We start from the raw sequence: 19,969 nt of genomic DNA on the forward strand, positions 1-19,969 counted from the left end.
GAATTTTTGATTTTAATAGTTTTAACCATTCTGTAATGATACATGAAATCTATGCATTTGTGTGTGTGCACATATGTGCATGCACATTTTCTTGTAATAATCTAGTATAGCAGTCTGTCATTGCAATTTGGTATCCACTGAGCAGCAGCAGTCAGCTAGACTGCTCAGCACTGATGTGCTGATCCTTGTTGCTATGGGGTTGTTGGGCTAGAGCTTTCTGCTACGTAATGTACTTGTCTTCCTTTTTGCAACTTGGGGTGGTAGCTCCTTGTTTGCTGGCTCTTTCTGTATGGATCTTAAATGTATGACATATTGGTAAGTTTTAAATTTTTCTGTGTCATTTTAGGTACGCCATTTGTATAATACAGGAGACTTGAAAGACATTCACCTGGAAATAGAGAACTTTGTGAACTCTAGGACACCAAAGCTGACTCGGAATGGTACGCCTGGCTATAGTTCTGTTCCTTTTGGTATTCTGAAGCTGGATCAGTGCAGGAACCATAGAGCAGCAGGGCTGTAGAGTGTTATTTAACCAGTTTCTTTTGGTTTAGAAAATGTATCCACCAATTGTTTTGTCAACAGTTTGATTTTCCAAATTTTGAAGTTTCAATTAGTACTTAATATATTTTTTGTTTGCCTCATTTCCCTTTCTTGATAATGCTGTTAAATTTCTAAGCATATTTACTTATATAAGCATTTCTTTTCATTTTCTTTATCCTATAAAAATTTCCTTACTTAGAATGCAGAAGCCTAGCCTGAATTCATTCTATGAGTAAACTCAGAATTCTTACAGATGTAACAGAAGCTGTTTTTTGTGCAGTCTTTCATATTCATGCTTTCCTTTACTTGATCTCATTTTATCATAACCAAATGAAAGCTAACTTTGCTTGCATTATTCTGAAAGTTAGATGCCTTGTGATAAACATTTCAATATCTGTCTACTTGTCCAGTACCCTGAGGGGTATGTTGAACTTTTCCTTTTGCACACTTTGCTTTTGGATGCCCAGATAGTGTCTGGGGACTCTCAGAATGGCACTTTGCAGCTAAGCCTCCCTTTCACTGCTGAATTAGCTACCTAGTCTTTTGATTTGTTCTTTGCCCTGTAACCATGTCCCTTTAGGCTGTAATCTCATCAGATCTTGCAGTAAGGCAAGGTCAAAACAGGTCAGTGCTTTTAAAGAAAAGCTTTCAAGAGAAAAGAAAAAGTTGCAGAGGTACACTTGTAGTTCTTCCATTAGAAAAAGTGTATCTGGACTTTAGAGAGCACTATGCTACTGATCCTTTTGATCATATTTAACAAGTCTTTGCAACTGTTTTAAAATTCCTGGGACTCTTTTACAAGGGCTAGGGTGAAAAGCCTGGCAAGTTATAGCTTAGATTATTACTTTTCAGCAAATAAAAAATCCTTTCTTGGATCTAAAATAGATGTGATAGTCTTTTTTTAAAAAAATAAGAATTCTGTCCTGTATTGCCCATTGTAGAAGGAGCTTGTTGTTTACATGAAAGTTGTATTTGTTGATTCATGGTTTTTACATTGCATTTAGAACTTGTGAAAGAGATGTTGTGTATTTCTGCTTAAAAATATGATTTTTTACAGAGTCTGTAGCTCGCTCTAGTAAATTGCTCAGTTGGTGCCAGAGGCAGACCGATGGATACGCGGGTGTTAATGTGACGGATCTCACAATGTCATGGAAAAGTGGCCTAGCTCTGTGTGCCATTATCCACAGATACCGTCCAGACTTAATGTGAGTAACTGGCTGTTTTGAATAACCGGAAAGGACAGAATGTTAGTGATATTGGAACTAATGGTATGGAGACCGAGGCAATGCAATTGTGATTTATGGAGAAGTTGATTTAAATTAATTCAGTTAAACTTGATAGATGCAAATGTACAGTGATTCACCAGCAGAGTGGAAGGTCATAATATCTTGATGAATATGAAGATAAATGTGTTGTCATTTTCCCTTCTGGATGATTTGACAGAATTAAGCTTCCAGTCGGTACTGACTGGAAAGCATTATTGGCTGACAGATCTTTTCTCTGTGAAGTTAGTCAGGAATACTTCAGAGCTTCAGTTAAATTTCTCATGAGCAGGTCTCTACACAGCCCTTTTTAAATCTCCTGTTTAACAGTAACTCTTCTTAAAGACTCTTTAGGTTGTTCTTTTCAGAAGTAGTGACCCACAGTATAAACAGAGATGTTGCTATTGTTTGTACATTAACATGCTGATTGGATGAACGAGAGGCATCTATTACATGATATATTGGGTAAAACAGCACCCAGATTCTAGAATTGGGAAAACACTGACTGGAAGAAGTAACAGTAGCAAAGACTCCAGTACTTTAATAGAAAGCTGAAATGGCTTCAGGTTCCCAAAGGAAATTCTAGAGCTATATTTAAAGACATAATCCAATGTAAATCATGCTGGGAAATTATGTGGTTATTCCCTTCCATGTTCGCCAAATTACTTCTCAACTGATGTACTCAAGTTAACCTGAGCTACTCTGTTTAATAGCTATATAGCTTGTAGAGAGTTCAAATAGCTTTTAAAATTGTTTATTTAACTCTACAAGCTATAGATTTTATATATTTCTACAAGTTTTGGAAAAAGCCAGCAGAACTAAAATATGGGTCAGTCAAGAAAAAAGGGAACAGAAGTGAAGACTTAATTAGTTCAAAGCATAACAAAAGATTTTATGTAGTGTGAAAACAGTACATTCTTCCAGCAAAGGAAGAAGTTAATATGTATTTCAGAGGATAATAAAGTTTTTTAAGAGAAAAAATCTGGGTTTGCAGGAGGAACAAAAAAAGAAAAAATAATATGTGTGAGCCAAAGTTCACTGTAATTAAGGAGCATCAACTCTTTGATACAAAAAGTTGTGGCAAATAAATTTGAGAGATTTTGGAGAAAAGAAAAAAGGATGGATCCCTGAGTTCTTTCAGAAGACTGGTTTCTACTTGATTCAGTGCATGTCCTCTTTCTGCACTTTGCAGAGACTTTGATTCTTTGGATGAGCACAATGTGGAGAAGAATAATCAGCTGGCCTTTGACATTGCTGAAAAAGAGTTTGGAATATCTCCCATTATGACTGGAAAGGAAATGGCATCTGTTGGAGAGCCAGATAAACTGTCGATGGTGATGTACCTCACACAGTTCTATGAGATGTTCAAAGACACCATCCCCTCTAGCGGTAAGGAGTTTGGGGCAGGTCTGTGAGATTTAAAGACAGCTTCAAGGTGAAAGTGTGTGCTTCAGTTATCTTCATTCTTCTGCATGAGCTCATACTGGTCACTAACTTTACATCACAAAAAGTTGGCTTCTTATTGGTGCTGGTAAAAAACATGTTAGCAGCATTAGGAACAAAATAAAAAAGGAGTTAAAATAATGCCCTCAAAATCATGTCCTTAAAAGTTCTGAACTCCCTTGTTGTTAGGGGTTCATCTGTCTCAGCTAATGTGAGATGCTTTGCTAGTAGTTGTTTAATTGGCAATTTCAAAACACTGGCCAAGTTTTATATCTGTTTACCATCCATGAATGATGAGACTAACTTCAGGCCAATGAGGAATGAGAGATCTTTGATTAGAACTGAAAGATGTAATTGCCTAACACAAATCAATATGGCCTTTAAGTATTAATAATGTTGTTACAGTTTTTTCTTTTTTACTGATGATCTTAACTCAAGTCTATCATTCTGGTGGGGAAAAAAACAAGTGTGTTTAATAGCCTTTTAAAAATATACTGCGTATCAGGTATAATCTCAAAACTCTGAATTCTTCTTATCAAAACTGATGATCATGATGCTTTTTGAATATGAAAGTAAATAGAGTAAACAGAGTATTTATTCTGGATGTTTATAATCTCTGAAAGGAGAATTGTTTTTTGTAAAATGAAAAAGCAGAGTAGCTTAAAAGGGTATTATTTCTGGACATAACAATCATTTTGGACAGAGAATTTAAGGAAAAGTGTGTCACGTTAAAAAAATCAGTTGTGTATTTAATAATAGTACCACAGAAAAAATTTCTTGGCATTCCCTTGTCCTACCTGTTTTTGCTAACAGATAGCCTGGACCTGAATGCAGAAGAAAAAGCTGCCCTAATTGCCAGTACCAAATCGCCTATCTCTTTTCTCAGTAAACTGGGACAAAGCATCTCTCGGAAACGCACTCCAAAGGTAACTGTACCACGATATTGATAACGCTTGTATCTGTTAGGCTGCTGTCCAAGTAAGTGGTACTAAAAATGTGTATGTAAGTGTGTATCTGCTGTTTCTTACAAGAGACCATGTTCATCAGCTCTTGGCATGGGACAATACATGACATTTATAACTGCAGAACTATGCCCATAACTCTCAGTTAGTGGTATATTTCAGTCTTAAAATACTAGCCTCGTGGTGGTATTTGGGTATATATTTTGTATCAGAACATAAGTGGTTACTCAGTTCTCAGTTAGTTTAAAGTATTGAAGAATGTCCAATTTGAACATAAGAATCCCATAAGGAGGATCAGGACAAAAACCTTTTCTTTAAGCAAATGGAGGAAGAGACCAGAGAATTAATCAGTTGTGTTGCAAAGCTTATTTAAGTGCACTGATGACATTAATCTCAGGCCAGAAGGGTATGAGAATACTTATCTTTGTTGGTTTTTTCCTCTCCTCCTTCCGTTTTCAGGACAAAAAAGAAAAGGAACTTGATGGTGCAGGAAAGAGGAGAAAAACCAGCCAATCTGAGGATGTAAGTATTACAGTGAGGAAGGTGTCAGGGAGGGAAACACATGGTAGGTTCCCACTTCAGTCTTTTCGATTTTTATATCCAGACAGGTTTTTTTAGATCAAAATTAATTCTTTTTCAGAGGTTGCACTTTGTTGTATCTATAGTGCAAATATGTTACTGATGCTTATGAAAGAATAGTACACAACAAATTAAATGTTGCGGTTCCCTCCTGTTCTATTTTTATTACAGTTTACTTTGATTTGATGAGGAGACCAAGAATAAAACTTTCATTTTGTAAAGTCATGCTTTATAGTCAGAAGTTTAATTTATATTTAAACTTTAGCTTTGGTTAGTGCAAAAAACATACATTTCTAGTGTGCCCCATAAGGCAGTCCTTCAGTTGAAATGTTTATAGACAAATAGGTACAAGTGAGTTAAAATTTAGTGCTTTGTGTTGTCAGCAAAGGTTTGAAGATAGGCCTTTGGTTTATGTCAGGAGATTCATAGGAGTGTTTCAACTGTGGTCTCTGACAGGTAAGTATCAAATAAGGTTGAAAAGATAAGTAAAGTTTCACAGATCTTTTGATGGCATGCCAAAGGAAATTAAAATATGAGCTTTCACGTGCAGACTAATAGATTTATTTTCTACAGTGTTAGAAATCTGTCACAGCACAGGGGTAGAGAGGAAAAGGTATCCGGTTGTGTCTTGTTAAGTTTTGATATCTCTGGTTGTTAGGAGGACATCCCACGAAGCTACAGAGAAGAAAGGCCCACACTGGTGAGCGCCCTGACAGAGCGGAGAATTGATGCTGCCATTGGGAATCAGAACAAAGTCAAGTCTATGGCAACCCAGCTACTAGCCAAGTTTGAAGAGAATGCACCAGTGCAGTCCTCAAGCTTACGTAGACAGGTAGGAGATGGATAATAAACCCCTTTATTTTGGAATTGTGGAGAAAAAGAATGAATAATAACATGCATTCCTCAGGACTGGATACTAGTGGTGCTTTTCTACTTCAGAGGCTCTCCTAGGCGAGAGGGAAGCTTACTCAAAAGAGAAAAAATTAGAGTTTAGGAATATGGGTTGGAGAAGAACTTCCTAATAAAAGTCTATTTTTCTGTTATTGCCCATATCATGCTGCATAATATGAAAAGCTTTCCAGGAACATTCCACTTCTAATGTTTAAGAATGATAATTTCAATTTCTAATTTGAACTTTTTCATGCCAGGTTACGTCTCTTTTTTCTTGTGAACTGTGATTAAGTATGTATGTGTACATAAGTGCAGCAGATAAATGCTTGGAAGTTTCTTTGCAATCAAGATGTTTGTGTCATTCCAAGTGAGGCTTCCTGATGACTGCTGGTTATTCAGGATGATATCTGTACTGCAACTACAGGGTAGTTGTCTTTGAAGTTAGGTTGAGTCCCTAGCAGTGCAGTGTCAGCAGTATAAGGCTCAGTATGATTTAAGTGCCTGAGTTCTTGCTCTGCTGCAGAGTCTATCTTCATAACTTGTGCCAAGCTCTGTGCTGCCATGCCAGGTTGTGAGTGGGTCCTGATGTACCTACTTTAAAGCTAGGTCAAGAATGTCTATACTACATTGCACATCAGTGACAGTAGTATAACATAATCTTAGAATGGTGACGTTTATGCTACTCTTAATCAGTCAAACGTTTCCTCAGCCACTACATATTGGCTGAAAGAACCAGGCTGATTTGAAGAAGCAATGAAGCTAAAGGGAAGGTCCAAAAATATGTGTAGTTTCCCATTTTTTGATGTTTTTTCCTTTTTATATTTTATTTGCTAAATTAATTCTCCGCTACCCTATTTTTTTCCCTTAAATGTTTGTCTGTCTTATTCAATATTCCATTCCTTTGCTTTCTTTGAGTTGCCTTACAATTTTATCTTTCCTCCTTGGTCTCATTTTCCCTACAACCTGCATGCAGCAACCTGTCCTGCATTATCAAGAACGTGTTCACAACCAACCATCCAGCAGACGAGAGCAGGGCCGTCTTGCTCCCATACCCCAGTGGAAACAGGTAAAGAAACTGATTATGAATACAATGCACTGCCTGCACCCAACACTAGCTATCGCTATCCTGTTTTTAAAGCAGTCCTTTTCCAGCACCTTGTGTGAGTCTGTTATTTTAAATAATTTAACTTTCAATGAATAAAATCAACACCTTTGGTTATGATGCATGGTTTAATGTTACAAAAGGTCTTAGTCAAACTTTCCCTGCCCTCTTATACTAGTTTCAACTTCCCAGTGTTTCACTGGATGTTTTAGCAGAAACCTTGCCTACAGAATTTCTGGCTTTTTTTTGTTAGTAAAAAATTGAAAATATTTAAGCAGTTATCACAACCAACGAGGTAAAAGGTGTCATGCCATTCATGATATTAAAGCTCTTCCTTGGTATAAATAGTAAAATCAGTTATCAGTTTTGCTATTCACATGTGAAATCTTACGTGTTTTGCAGTTATGGGAGACTTTACCATGGTTTCCCTTTCTCTGTTGAATGTAGCTTTCCTTGCCAATTTCTCACATTCATTGCATTGCCACTTCGTATATTACTGTGAATTAAGTAAATTTTAGTTTTTCTGCCACAAAGTAGTTCACATTAGGACTCAACAACAGAATAATCAGCAGGTATTAAATTTTACTTTCTCTCATGTGTTTTGGCCCATTGTCATTGCCAGTGTTTTTCTTTCAGCCATGCAGTTTCAAAAGCTAAGGTTTGTGACAGACAACCTTTTCAGGCAGATAAGGGATACTTCTGTCACTGTCTTCCTCTGCTTTCACTGTTTCCCTGTGCAAATGGCCTTCTCATGTTTCTGAGAGCACTGAGAGATATTTTTCTTGCAGCCATAATTTAGAGAAACATCTGCTTCTTTCTGGTTGCAGTTTGAAGTCAAGTGGAAGAAGGTGTCACTAGTTTGGAAATTCATTGTTCTGCATGTTTATTGATTCATGGTCTTCACGTTTGAGGCATTCAACACAATTAATGCTGCATGTCATGGCCGATGCCATGATCTACAGCAGGGTTCTCAACCTTTCCTTCACCATGGGCCCCTTTTAAATATCTTTTGTGGCCACAGACTACCAAGACTTAATTCAAGCTTTAAAGCACTAGACTGCATCAAATATTTATTTCAATTTTCTCATGAAGAGTCTTCAAATGTGGAGAGAAGGGGAAATATATTAATCTGTTAATGCACGCACTGCTATTATAATATCTTTATTGCAGTGATTCCATATGAATTTAAAATAATAGCATCAACACTCTTCTTGCTCAAATGGGCCATTTTATGGTATTTTAATGTTCTAATTCCAAATTTTATGCCAATTTTTATATTAAAATTTTAATGTAAAGTTTTTACAATTCTTCTCACCTCTTCCCTTGTTTGTCTATGTTCAGTCACCATATATTTTTGTTTATGGGTCCAGGGCCACCACTTGGAGGAACAGACTTCAGACCTGTTGTGGCCCTAAAGAGGGCTGTTGGGTTAAGAAAATGTTTTTAAGAGAAAAACCACCTAGTTAAAGTGGGTCTCACCAACCATCTAGCACCAAAACTACAACCATGTGGAACCATTAATACAACATAGGCATACAAAATTCTCATTAAAATGAAAGCTAGAAAATGATATGAATATAATTTTATAAGTTGTACTTCACTTAACACAAGCTGTTGGGAAAAAGAGCACATAGTATGTTTGCGTAAATACAACTGCTGTGTATGAGAGAAGCATTGAAGGGGGAGGTGGGGTGGGGTGGTGGAAGCTATGGGAAAAGGAGGTGCAGTGCTTGCCATTGGCCAGACCAAATGTTTCCGGGCTGGATGTTCCCCACTCCTTCTTTAAGCCTTTGTGGTCCGCCTGTGATGACATCGTGTCCCCCCAAGGGTCTGCGGACCACAGGTTGAGAACCACTGATCTAGAAGATATCTCTCCAGGTAAGAAGACCTGAGCCAGGGGAATTGCAGTCAGTAGGACTGTTAAGAGAGTCTTAAAAATGTCAGCATTATGTTTAGTTTTCCTGACAGTGTTTGTTTCTTCTACCTTCTGTCTCATCAAAATCTTTATAGGCTAATGAGCACTTTCAGATTGATACACATCACCCATGATTAAGGCAAATTTCATTTTTTAAGAATACTTCCCAGGTAAAGGGGGAGAACCCAGAGAACTCCTGCAGAAGAGCATAATATGGCTGTACAATATTAAGTCAGTTGATGACCACTGCTTATGTTACCCCAGGAAAAAAGGAAAACTATATTGCATTGGTTGTCTTTCTCAGTTCAGAAGGATGAAGATTTGTGTTTTACCACTTGGAAAAGATCACATCCCTGTAAACTTGAGATTTCTATATGAACCTGATACTGAACCTCTATGAAGGGTTTATAATTAAGCTTTACAGTGAAACATGAAAGTTCTTATTGTCATCCTTTTGTAATTGATCAAAAAACGGATGAACTTTTGGTTCTTACTTTTATGATGAGGCTTTTCTCCTCACCAGAAAGCAGTTTGTTCTTGTGTGTGTTCTTGTTTTTACCTGCACTACATGATTTTTTTTAAAAAAGGGGGGAGACAAATAATCTTTCTGGTCTCCCTCAACGTTGATAGCATCTCCGTATAGGCAGCGATGTAGGACAGATCTTTGAAAAATCTTTTTGTAACAGTTGTATTTTCAGAGGACTTAAAATGTTTTATTTAACACTGACACTGATTGCCTTGTGTAGATGATTTCCTTCTCAAGATTACACCTGGAGGTGATCTTTCCTTGATAGGCTTTACTGCAACAGAAGATGATTGGTTCATGGGTCCAGGTTTCATGCTGGGTTTGCAGTGCTTTGCAACTGAAATGGAGTAAAACTGGTTCTCAAGGATGCAAAATCTTCAGGATACAGTAGGATCACAGAAACAATTGATACAGTCCCTATTCCAAAGGTTTCTTATTATGTGTGTGGGGAAATGAAGAACATCAGTTGTCTTCATTCAAAAGCCATAGGTGTATATAGAACCACTTATTCTCAACTGATCAGAGATCAGCTGAGGCAGGAAGCCATTCACTGATCCAAGCAGTCAGCTTTGCCAAGCTTTGACAGAAATCTATCCTGCAGAAAGTTGGTGCTGAAGCAGTGTTTCAGGTGGCTGCTGAGATTCCTAGTTCTGGTTTCTGAGGCATGCAGAATCTGATAGCTGTGAGATTGCACCTTTCTAGAGTACTGAATTGGCTTTCTACAGTGACATTGGGCACTCTAGCTACAAAGCTATTTCCTGGGCCACAGATTACCAACAGTGGAGTTGGTGCTGGGTACCAGCACATGTTATTGGACATGCTGTATAGGATTAGTATTGCTCCTGACAAGCTCTTTAGGGAGGATATATGTTTAATAGAAAGAGCTGTTCATGGAGCTATGGGAAAAGGTTCTCTTGTTTGGCACAGGTGTCAGTTTATCTTACAGTCAGTGTAAGACACTGACAGGTGTCAGTGACTGTGTAGAAGATATATTACGTAGTGAATGCCTTCTACTGGAGATTCCTTTCAAGAGGAGCAGAGCAGTTCCTAAGGGGACAAAGTTGTGACATGTTATTGAGGGAAACCATAGGTTGCCTAATGTTCTTGCCGGTAAGCAGAATGAAGCTGAGATTCTCAAGGATCTTTGGGAGAAGGGCAGTTTTGTATCTTGTGATTGATACATTTAGTCTTGCGTCTTGGAAACTGCCTGTGAGAGGAAAGTCAACTGCAAAAGCATAAGAGTGATTACAGGGGAGAAATCACACAGTTGCAAAGGATGTGGTCTGGGTTGGACCCTCAGTTTTGATGGAAGATTTACATCTGCCTTGGGCTATTCCCTGCCAGTGTCTGTCAGATGGACTTCCTCAGCTGTACTTGCTTATCATTTTAAGTGTAGAATCTTGCTTTGCTCTGAAGTTAAGAGAGTTATGAGGCCAGCAGTTTCAATGATCTTGTAAGGCAGAATGTCTCTGTGTCTTTTGTACAGGTGGGGTAGGGGTGGCTTGCTAACGCAGAATTCTTAGAAAGAATGAAATCCTGGCAGAATCTGTTCTGAAGTAGTTTTTACTTTCATCACAAGACCTTTAATGCTGTCTCTCTTGGAAAGGGAAAAAACCTTCAAAAGATCAAGCATGTTAAAAACCTCACTAATCTGCTCACAGCATTCTGTGTGGCCTGCATTTTATGAATTGGATTACAATGTTTGCTTTATTGAGCTACATTTTGAGAATGTTGATCTGTGTTGTCAAAATGGTGTTCATGCTGTTACGGATACCTCAGCAGCAGCTATTAATGCATGAAGATACTGTTAAGTGTATGTGCACAGTGGAAATGTGTAATTCTTTATGCGATGGTGATATCTCCTAAAAAAGCTAGATTGTGTTCCATGGTGTGGTGGTTAATCTCCTCGAATGAACATCTACTTGTATTAAAACATCTTCCATGGTGTGTTCTGCTTTCCAAGCCATTTTGGCTAATTGTGGGAAAGAGCATCTCATGAGGGGTCATGAAGCCATTGGAAAGCCATATGGCTTATGCAGAAGAGGATCTGACTGTTTGGGTATGGTATGGGAGATGAGTCTTTTAAACTGAATGTTGTCCTGGCTTCCCATACTCTCAGTTTTTGGCCTTCAGCAGTTTTCTGCTATAGTTCATAGGTCTTCTAGCAGCCCCAATGTATGTGTGTAATATGTAGGCTTAAATCACTGATGTGTACAAAGGTGCTTGTAAGATGGAGATTGCATGTGTCTTTTGGTGCACATCTTTTCTGCCTCTGGAGATCTTATGATTGTTCTTTTGAGATGGTTCCCTGAAGTGTGATAAAGGTGCAGCAGTACAAATTCTTTTCAGTAATTCTGTTGGAACTGTGGGTTTTGAAGTTATGCAATGACTGAGATGACCACACTCAGCAGGAGCTGAAATCTCCACAGAAGAGAACTTAACAACACCAATGATCTCTGCAAATATTGTTTTTCTTACTTTATTTCTTACTTAAATCTGTTGATAATATCTTTCCTCTTTCCTACAGCCATCTTTTGTGCCTGCTCAGAAATGCATCCTACTGGAGGACTGAATGCGTACTTCCTAAACTTATACAATTTTATATTCTGAGATCTGCCTGGAAAAATACACAAGTTTTTGAAAATTTTGAGATTTGAAATGCAAACTCAGCCATGATCAGATGAAAATCCATGAACAGCTATAATGGTTGAAAATGTTATCACCCTTTCAGCTGGAAGTTGTGACTTCACAGCTGAGCCTTTTAAAAACAGTATATAAATCTTCCTCATCCACTTCAGTACAAAGTCATCTGCTTTAGTTTAAGAAGCTTGTAGCATCTGTTTGAATTAGAAGAGTTGATTTTTTTTTTTTTAATTTCCTGAAAGAGAAGAGAATACCCAAGCAAATGGAACATGTGTAATACCTTTAAACAGCATTCTCTGAAAGCTATCTAACAGTGGCTTTGGATAGGCATTTTTTTTTCACAGTGCAAAAATTTCCATATATGGTCTGGTGAGAAATCAAAAAGAAAAATCAGGCAGAAGACACATAAGAAGTGTTAAAGAAAACACTGTGCATAGTAAGGAGGTACACAAATAAAAAGGCATGTTTTCTGGCACATGAAAATGACAACATGTATGTACCTTGTGTAATATTCAGACTATTAGATATGGCTACCTTTTGGCTATAAAACAGCTGTATTTGTGTTCTAGTAGAATGTAGTACAACTTAATTTGCCTGAGATGGTTTAATATCTGTAAGTTAAAGAGGAGGGATCTGAAGCTGAGAGCAGAACACTGTGACTTGAGTTGTATTACTAATGAACAGCAAGCAAGGGTAATTACATCACCAGGATGGATATTTTTAAAAATTGCAAGGCACAGCAATAAGTAACTTTTCGTGAAGCAAAGAGCAGTTCAACTGTGCTATGGAGAGTTCCAAGTTGTACCTTTCACTGATTGTAAGACCTTGAGTCAGAAACTGTTGGTTGAATTGATGATAGGTATAAGTACATGTTCATTGGCTGTCCCTGGAAGTATCTGTCAGATGGACATGTGGTTGTGTGTCTGTGGGTGAAACACTAAGGTCTTTCAGCATCAGATAAAATGTGTCTTAAAGCCATTTGTGGCTTAAGGTCATTTGTGAGAAGTGTGATCTTAAGATCATAGTCTCTCAGTTCAAGTGTTCTGGCCTATCTCACCAAAGCCAATTGTAGTGTTATCTCTTTTCTACCATTATTACAATTTTTTTTCTTCTTCTTCTGTTTTTAAAAAAAGCTGAGAAATAAGGAACGTTCTCGGACCTGCCCCAAAAAAATCATCATGCTCTCTTCTTCTCCATCTTCCTCTCCACCGTATCCCAGGCAGCAGGTGACTCCTTCTGCATGCTCTGTCCCTCTCTCTTCATACTGCTTGTACAAGTGACTAGACCAGTTACCAGATATCCTATTTACAAATGCATTTCCAATTTTATTTTTTCAGATGTTTATAGGGCTTCTCAAACCTCTTAGGTTAGAAACATAGGTCAACATTAGCTCACCAGAACCATGAAGAGTCTCCACTGGAGACTTTGAGAGTTTATGGTGGGGTAATTTGTAATTACAGTAGCCTTTTTCAGTTTTGAGTTAAGCAAAATAGAAGTGAAATGTTTGGAGTAATACAGGCAAAAGAAATGCAACTTTTCTCCATCTCTACTCTTGGTTTAAACAGGTATGACCAAAAATTTGCCCTTGTATTCATGAAACTCTTTCAGGCTTACTTGTATGCAGTGCTTTTTTGGAGTGTTGTAGTGGCCTGCACATGTCCACTCTGGTCCTTCTTTTTCCCCACACCCAGGCCTTTCTTCCACAAGAGTTTGTGTTCAGTCTGTCTGAGTTTGAATTTGGAGCAGTGACAGCTGTTCTGAACACAGTGTATAAATGTGGATCCAGATGTTTGTGCGCACATATTTGTTGTCCTTCTAGTTAAATATTACCTGAAATTCTTTAATATTTGTGTCTTGTACATGGTCATTGTGTGTCTTTGAGTTGTATCCTTTTAAAATTTTTGTTTCATTTTCCTACTGAAGTAATAAATTCCACTTCTCCCCGATCAATCCCAAACTAATCTCAAGGTGATAAAAAGGCAGCTGCAGTTTCATAGACCTCTCATAAATTTAAATGAGAATTGTACAAATAGATTTCCCCATAGGTGGAAAATGTTTCTTTGCTGACAGCTTATATGCCTATAAACTCTGTAAAGGCATTTTACATATTAGCAGAGTAGACAAAACTTATTCTTGGATGTAAAGTTTGACTTGCCTTATTGCTGTGATTTCCCAGAGTGTAGTTACATGTTACCATTAATCTGGTCTAATTATTGTCAGTCTCCAGAGCACATGTTGTCTGCTGCCTCTTTGGTGTCTGCATCTGCGAGATAGGTCAGGTCTGCTTACTGATCTCATTTAAAACTGTCCTAACAAAAGAAGTGGTTAGTTTTCTGGCATGCTGTGAATAGCATATGGTGCAAGGAAGGGTACAGGAGTGGACATATAGGTAGAATGGGTGCAGAAAGTCCTTTTCATTAGCAAAAACCTGCATTTAAACTGAATTGAATGATATTACCAGATACTGTGATAGCTAGCGGCCTTCCACTTGTAAACATCCTCCGAAAATTTTGACAGATTTTTATGAGAGAAGAAAGGTTTTCCCCCAAGTTTACTAATAGAGAAACTAAGACAGTTAAATACTGAGTTTTACTTGTTAATCTGTGGGATTAATTTTCTATATAGAGAGGAAATTTGCTTTCAGTCACTAAGGACCCCTTAGCTCTATATTTTCTTTCCCTAGCATCTCCAAGTGTGTGTTTGTCTTGTGTCTTTTTGGTTGCCTAGTTCAGTCATGAGAGCCAATTACTGCTGGGTCCAAGTGTACTTTGACCATTTTCTATGCTGTGTCCTGTAGGAAACTTTTTTTTCACGTCTTCTTGCTCAAAGAAATAATAATAATTTTAAAAAATCAGCTTCCTCCTTTTAACTCTGAGGAATTTTTACCCCATGTGCTACAGAACTGATCGGTTAGACTCAGTTGAGGTGCCCTGCTTTTGGAGACACTCTTTTTTCCTTATGAATGATTTCTTTTCCTGAAATTGTCTTGGCCCAGGCCTCATAGCAAGTCAGATGGATCTGTGTCCTTGTTACACTAATGTCTTTTAAAACCTGTACCTCTGCACTTCTAATGCATTCATTCTGCCACTTCTTTTAAACTTTCAATTTCCTTCCTTTGATCTAACATCACAGTATGAATTACACTGAGTGTCTTACCATCTTTATTGTACTAATTTCATTACACTGTGGTACTGTATTGTGGTTTACTGGCCTAACATGAATATATAAGTTTTAAAAAAATGTCCCTACAGGACCCAAGGTATTATTTCCAGGTTTAGAATATTCTTATTAAACTGTTCTGCTATCATTATGGCTTCTTTTCTGCCTGCATTGTAATAAAAATTAGTTGAAGTGTGCTTTGACTAGGAAGCTGGTCTGTGATTGTTAAGCTCATAATTTGTTGCCTGCAGAGAAACAGGGAACCTGGTGCTGACTATCCTGGGGAGCAGAGTCCCAGACAGGAAAGGGTAAAGAGCATGAACAAATGGCATGGATGCTGATGACACAAGGCTGTGGTGGATGTGTGCAATACAGAGAGCAAACTTACTGGATAGTGAAACACACATCCTAATGCTGCTGTTAACACGCTGGAACTAAGAGTCAATAAGGAGTGATTATTTCTGTGTGATATCCACATTAATGCATAACAAGCCTTCATCAATAGTTTGCTATATGCTTTTATTTTGCTGTAGATCTAGCAGGTTTTTTTCTCTTACACCTCTAAGTATGCTGTGGCTGTAGCAGAACAAAAAGAGTTATGTTTTGTGCTAATTCATGTGAACATGGTTGCATTGTTTTCACTGCTTGCTTTCTGGATGGTTAAACAACTGGCATTTCATCCTGCCTCCTACAGGCTAAAGTAAAAGGAAAAATGATGAGCCATTATTTAGTATAGAGATTTTGAAGCCTTCTTAACAAGGAAATATTCAACAATTTGTCTGAATGGCTCCGTACTATATAGAAGAACAGGAAAAGGAAGATAGGCACTCAAAAGAATTGGTTGATTTGAATTCATATTGACAGATCAATTGACATTCTAGAAAAGGCTTTGAATGAATTAAGTCATAAGTGGTAGCCAACTATAAAACCATTTCAACTTTCAGAATGTGTTCTGACAGAAGTCTCTTGTGGGCCGAATGTTTTCTGACAGGCAGTAGAAAATGAATAAGCATGTGTCTGCAGTGACACAGAAGCCCACAGCTTTATAATAGGCTCTATTTTTAGTGAAAATGGTCTAGTAGGAAGGAGTAGGTGGAACAAAAAGCAGCCAGAAGTTAAGAGTATTACTAATGCATCTGAATGGGAAAAGTGTTTCTTGTAAACTGGGTGGTGCTTTGGAGGACAGGTAGCAATACATTGCAACACCCTGGCTTTCCTGACAGATCAAACCTGAGGTTTCTTCATTCACATGTTTGTAGTTCCTGGTTCATTTATTTTTGAACCCTACAGACAAATTACCGAAAGCAGTGTGATATTGCAAATTGCAAGCAGACCACAAGCCAGGTCTTTTTTCCATGTCACTAAGTGCACCACATAACAGTTGGAGATTGATATGAAGAACCAGAATAGCAGAGGTGTCAAATACTGTGCCTGGGTTGCGTTGGCATAACATCACAGTAAGAACAAGTAGGATGGTGAAGTTGCAGAAGTAAAACTGGCAGCTTCTGTTGTAATTTGATTTTGTTATGCTTTGCTTCAACCAGTCAGACTCATTAAACATCATGTCTTTGATAAGTACACTGTAAGTAACAGCATCTTTAAGGAAGCTTACACATTCTTTACGAGAACTGAAGTATGTTACCCTAAAAACATGTGTTTCTGTGCACAAAATCTGAGAAACACAAGTATGTACAGGTTTAGATATGTATAGGAAATCCTTTAGAACTGAGAACTGTGGTGAAATAGGTTGGCAAATAAGCTCCTTTGTCCCTGATAAATCCATGTGGGGTTGGTTGGGTTTTTTTGTGGGGTTTTGTTTTTTGGTTGTTTTGTTTTGGTTTTTTTGGATGGTAATGCCAGAGAAAGAGGCCACTTGCTTGCTTGGTTTTGGCTGCAGCACTCCTAGATGGGAGAGTTGTGAATAAGGACTAATTCAACTGTTTTTCTGGCTGGCCTTAAGGGTCAAAACTTAGCACTTCATTAAAACAGTAGACATGGGAATAAAAGCAGTATTCACATAGGAGCTCCTCTTACTGTTCTGCATGTGAATTTCATACCTTTTGTCTGGCATTTCGGTGTCTGTTCCTTTTGGGGCTTTTTCTGATTTATTTACTTGCTCCTTCCTCATCTCACAGAAATCTCCTCGTTTATTTTCTGATGACCAAGTGCCTGAGATTGTTGAGCAAAGGGCATGTCAGCTAGCAGCCCTCCGGGAGTCCCGACCTGCAGTGAGGCATCAGGTGACTACAGCCCTGCCTATCTGGTGTCCTTTATCCATGTGGGATTCTGGGTACCTGTAACATCTGGGGTCAGAGGGACAGAAAAATTCACCAAAATATGATGACCCTTACTGTACGTCTTGTGGTTAAAAAGACACAGCCAAGTCTTTTTTACGTAGCAATTTTATCCTACTTGCCAGTTCTTAATTGTCTCCTTGTTTAATGAATGACAGTGTTTCTGTTTCTCAAAACACAATATAAGCAATAAGGTAAAAAACATCCTCCAAGCTTCAAGAGTATATGTGGAAAATCAGCAGGACTCCAGATCAAATAATCTCACAGTGGTCGTTTACCAGTCAGTTGCTTACAAATTTTATTTGCTTCTGGAAGTAAGAACATGTGCATTTTCCAAGCATAATTCCTGGCTCTGAAGTACTACTTTTGTGTCCATGCTTCCTGCATCCTTATTTCCAATGGTAGAGTTGGCAGCTTCTGCAGAGTTTCTTTGATTCCAGTGTACACGTTTGGTTTGGGTTTGTGCTTAATTTTCTCTCCAGTGTGTCATCTTTGGCATATGGGAGTGTGCCAGTTTGAACAGTGGTTCTTTAGTTTCTAGTTTTTGGTTACCTTCAACAGTATTTGGCAAACTGGAGAGTGCTTTTGGAAAACACCATCTACACATGTCATTTTTTTTCATAACTTACTGTTTTGACTTAACCATCCAAAATCAAGCTGTATCATTGAGCTGGAATATAAACAGTCCCAGAACTTTTGCTGGTGGGCATCACTTTTCCAAGCCATGCCAAACAAATTTATAACATCTGGGTCACTTTTCATTGCTGTTCTTTGGGGATGCCATCCTTGCTGATGATTAAAGTTGGTGAAGCTGTTCTGGAGGAAGAAAGAATGAACCTTTGGCTAGGTTCCTCTTTGAGATAGGATTTGTGGACACAGAAGAAACTATGAAAGACTAAGAAGACTAGTTTAAACATTCACACCTATTTGCTAATGGGTGACACAACTGAAGACCTCAAGCATGATCCAAGGTCAGCATGCTCATGTGAATTTTCTTACTCAGTTGAAAAGATGATTCAGAAATGAACATCTAGACCAGAACATCTTGCTCCTACCTTTTGGGTTGCTCTTTAGCACTTTTAAGCTCCTTTTGAGGGTGGAAAAGATTAACAGCATTGCAATGCAAAGATAAAAATTATTTTTGAGACTGTCTAATTTCTATATGTTACAGTATTAAGGAAGAAAGAAAATAGAGAGGAGACAGAGAACACAAAGTAGAGGAAAGGATAAAGAGTGTAGGGCAGAGAGGAAAAAGAGGAAACAGATGTTGAAACACTGCAAGGCAATGATGGATTATGATGTGGGATTTAAGGGAACAAAACAAGAAAAACGGATTAGTGAGAGAAAGAAGGCTTAGCAAAGTAAGACATTTTCAGAAAAGAAATTTAATTAAATGTTGATGATCTTAAGTACAGAAAAATTATGTATAAACCGTTCTATTTAAATTGGGGAAATTGTGAAAGCCAAGCTATATTGCATTTTTCTAGTACACTTTAACTTGAGGCCAACCTATTCTAAGTGGCTAGAAATAGTTATTTTTGTGGGTCATGCAGCTACATGACACTTATTTTTCCTTTTTATAACTAAAAACATAGGAGTCAAATATTTGAAATTTGCATAATTTTTCTTTCCAGACTATAATTTCTTGGAACGCACTGTTTCTACCAGTCCTATTTGTCTGATACTTCCAGCTATTGTTTTTTTTCCTATTTATGTGAAGTACTTCTGGGAGATAGATGTAATGAGCCATAGAGAGAATGAGAGGGGTGTACTGGAAGACCAAATTTTGGGTGGTTCTGTGAGGAACCAGTTTCAGAAGGATGCAAATTCTCAGTTTGGGACTTATTGTTTGCCATTTGATAAGCAAGAATGACAGTGTGATTTACATTGTTTCATTCTTTTTAGTGTGATGTTTCCAATCTGCTTACAGTAAATTTTAGGTGGGAAATTTGCTGCTCATTACTGGCATTGCATACACATTAATTTCTTTCTCTTCCACCCCCCAAGGAGAGCAGGCTTTTGGTTTATATACTTAAAATATAGAAGAGGTCTCACATGGTCTGAAATACAGTCTTGGCCCAGTAATACAGAAGATACAGGAGGAATAGAGGAAATTGATTTGGGATCTTTGTCAGTGGTTTAGTTGGTTGGGTTGCAGGAGGTTGGACATCTGTAGAAGTAGGTAACTTCTTCCAAATGGTCCTAAATAACTTAAAAACTAATAAAGAGCAAATTAAGAATACCTTACTCTGCCTCACTAGGGAGAAGGTGAAGATGCACTGGACATTTTTCTCCACGTTTTCCTACAAGAGTCTTTAAAAATTTTTTTTGATAGTGGACAGAAGAGCCTAAGTTGTGAGTTTTTTGTTTTTTGTTTTTTTTTTCTCTACTCTCTTCCCTTTGTAGCCATATATGATTGTTTTGATTTATTTTTTTTTTTTTTAGCCTGAGACTGAACCGTCTCGCCGATTCTTTGTTGACCAGTGGGAGCTTTCCCTTAGCCTCCGTTCTTCTAATCGCCCTTCTTCACCCTCATCTGACTCTCTTCGACAGGTAGCATTCACCTGAGCATTGCAAGGTGCACTCAGCTGTGTTCGCTTGCTGCACCCTGGTCCCACCAGCCAAGGACACACCACAAGAGATGGCTAGGCTT

The 19,969-nt window shown here is 37.9% G+C and overlaps 1 protein-coding gene across 6 annotated transcripts in view; it reads left to right on the forward strand.

Annotated features, from left to right (window-relative positions):
- MICAL3 (microtubule associated monooxygenase, calponin and LIM domain containing 3) overlaps window positions 1–19,969 on the forward strand; it is a 155,216-nt gene that overhangs the window by 57,497 nt on the left and 77,750 nt on the right. For 3 of the 6 annotated variants that reach the window (XM_026868083.1, XM_026868084.1, XM_026868085.1), the window contains exons 11-16: window positions 347–440; window positions 1,598–1,745; window positions 2,995–3,191; window positions 4,059–4,171; window positions 4,667–4,729; window positions 5,445–5,618. In XM_026868083.1, coding sequence (XP_026723884.1) covers window positions 347–440; window positions 1,598–1,745; window positions 2,995–3,191; window positions 4,059–4,171; window positions 4,667–4,729; window positions 5,445–5,618 — 789 coding nt within the window. Of the gene's footprint in view, window positions 1–346; window positions 441–1,597; window positions 1,746–2,994; window positions 3,192–4,058; window positions 4,172–4,666; window positions 4,730–5,444; window positions 5,619–6,650; window positions 6,744–12,996; window positions 13,090–15,273; window positions 15,331–17,157; window positions 17,263–19,761; window positions 19,870–19,969 lie in introns of all 6 variants that reach the window. The other 3 variants (XM_026868081.1, XM_026868082.1, XM_026868080.1) reach the window with 2 other exon arrangements.

This window comes from Athene cunicularia, assembly GCF_003259725.1.
Source record: "Athene cunicularia isolate RWA chromosome 1 unlocalized genomic scaffold, athCun1 chr1_part2, whole genome shotgun sequence".
Classification (NCBI taxonomy): Eukaryota; Metazoa; Chordata; class Aves; order Strigiformes; family Strigidae; genus Athene; species Athene cunicularia.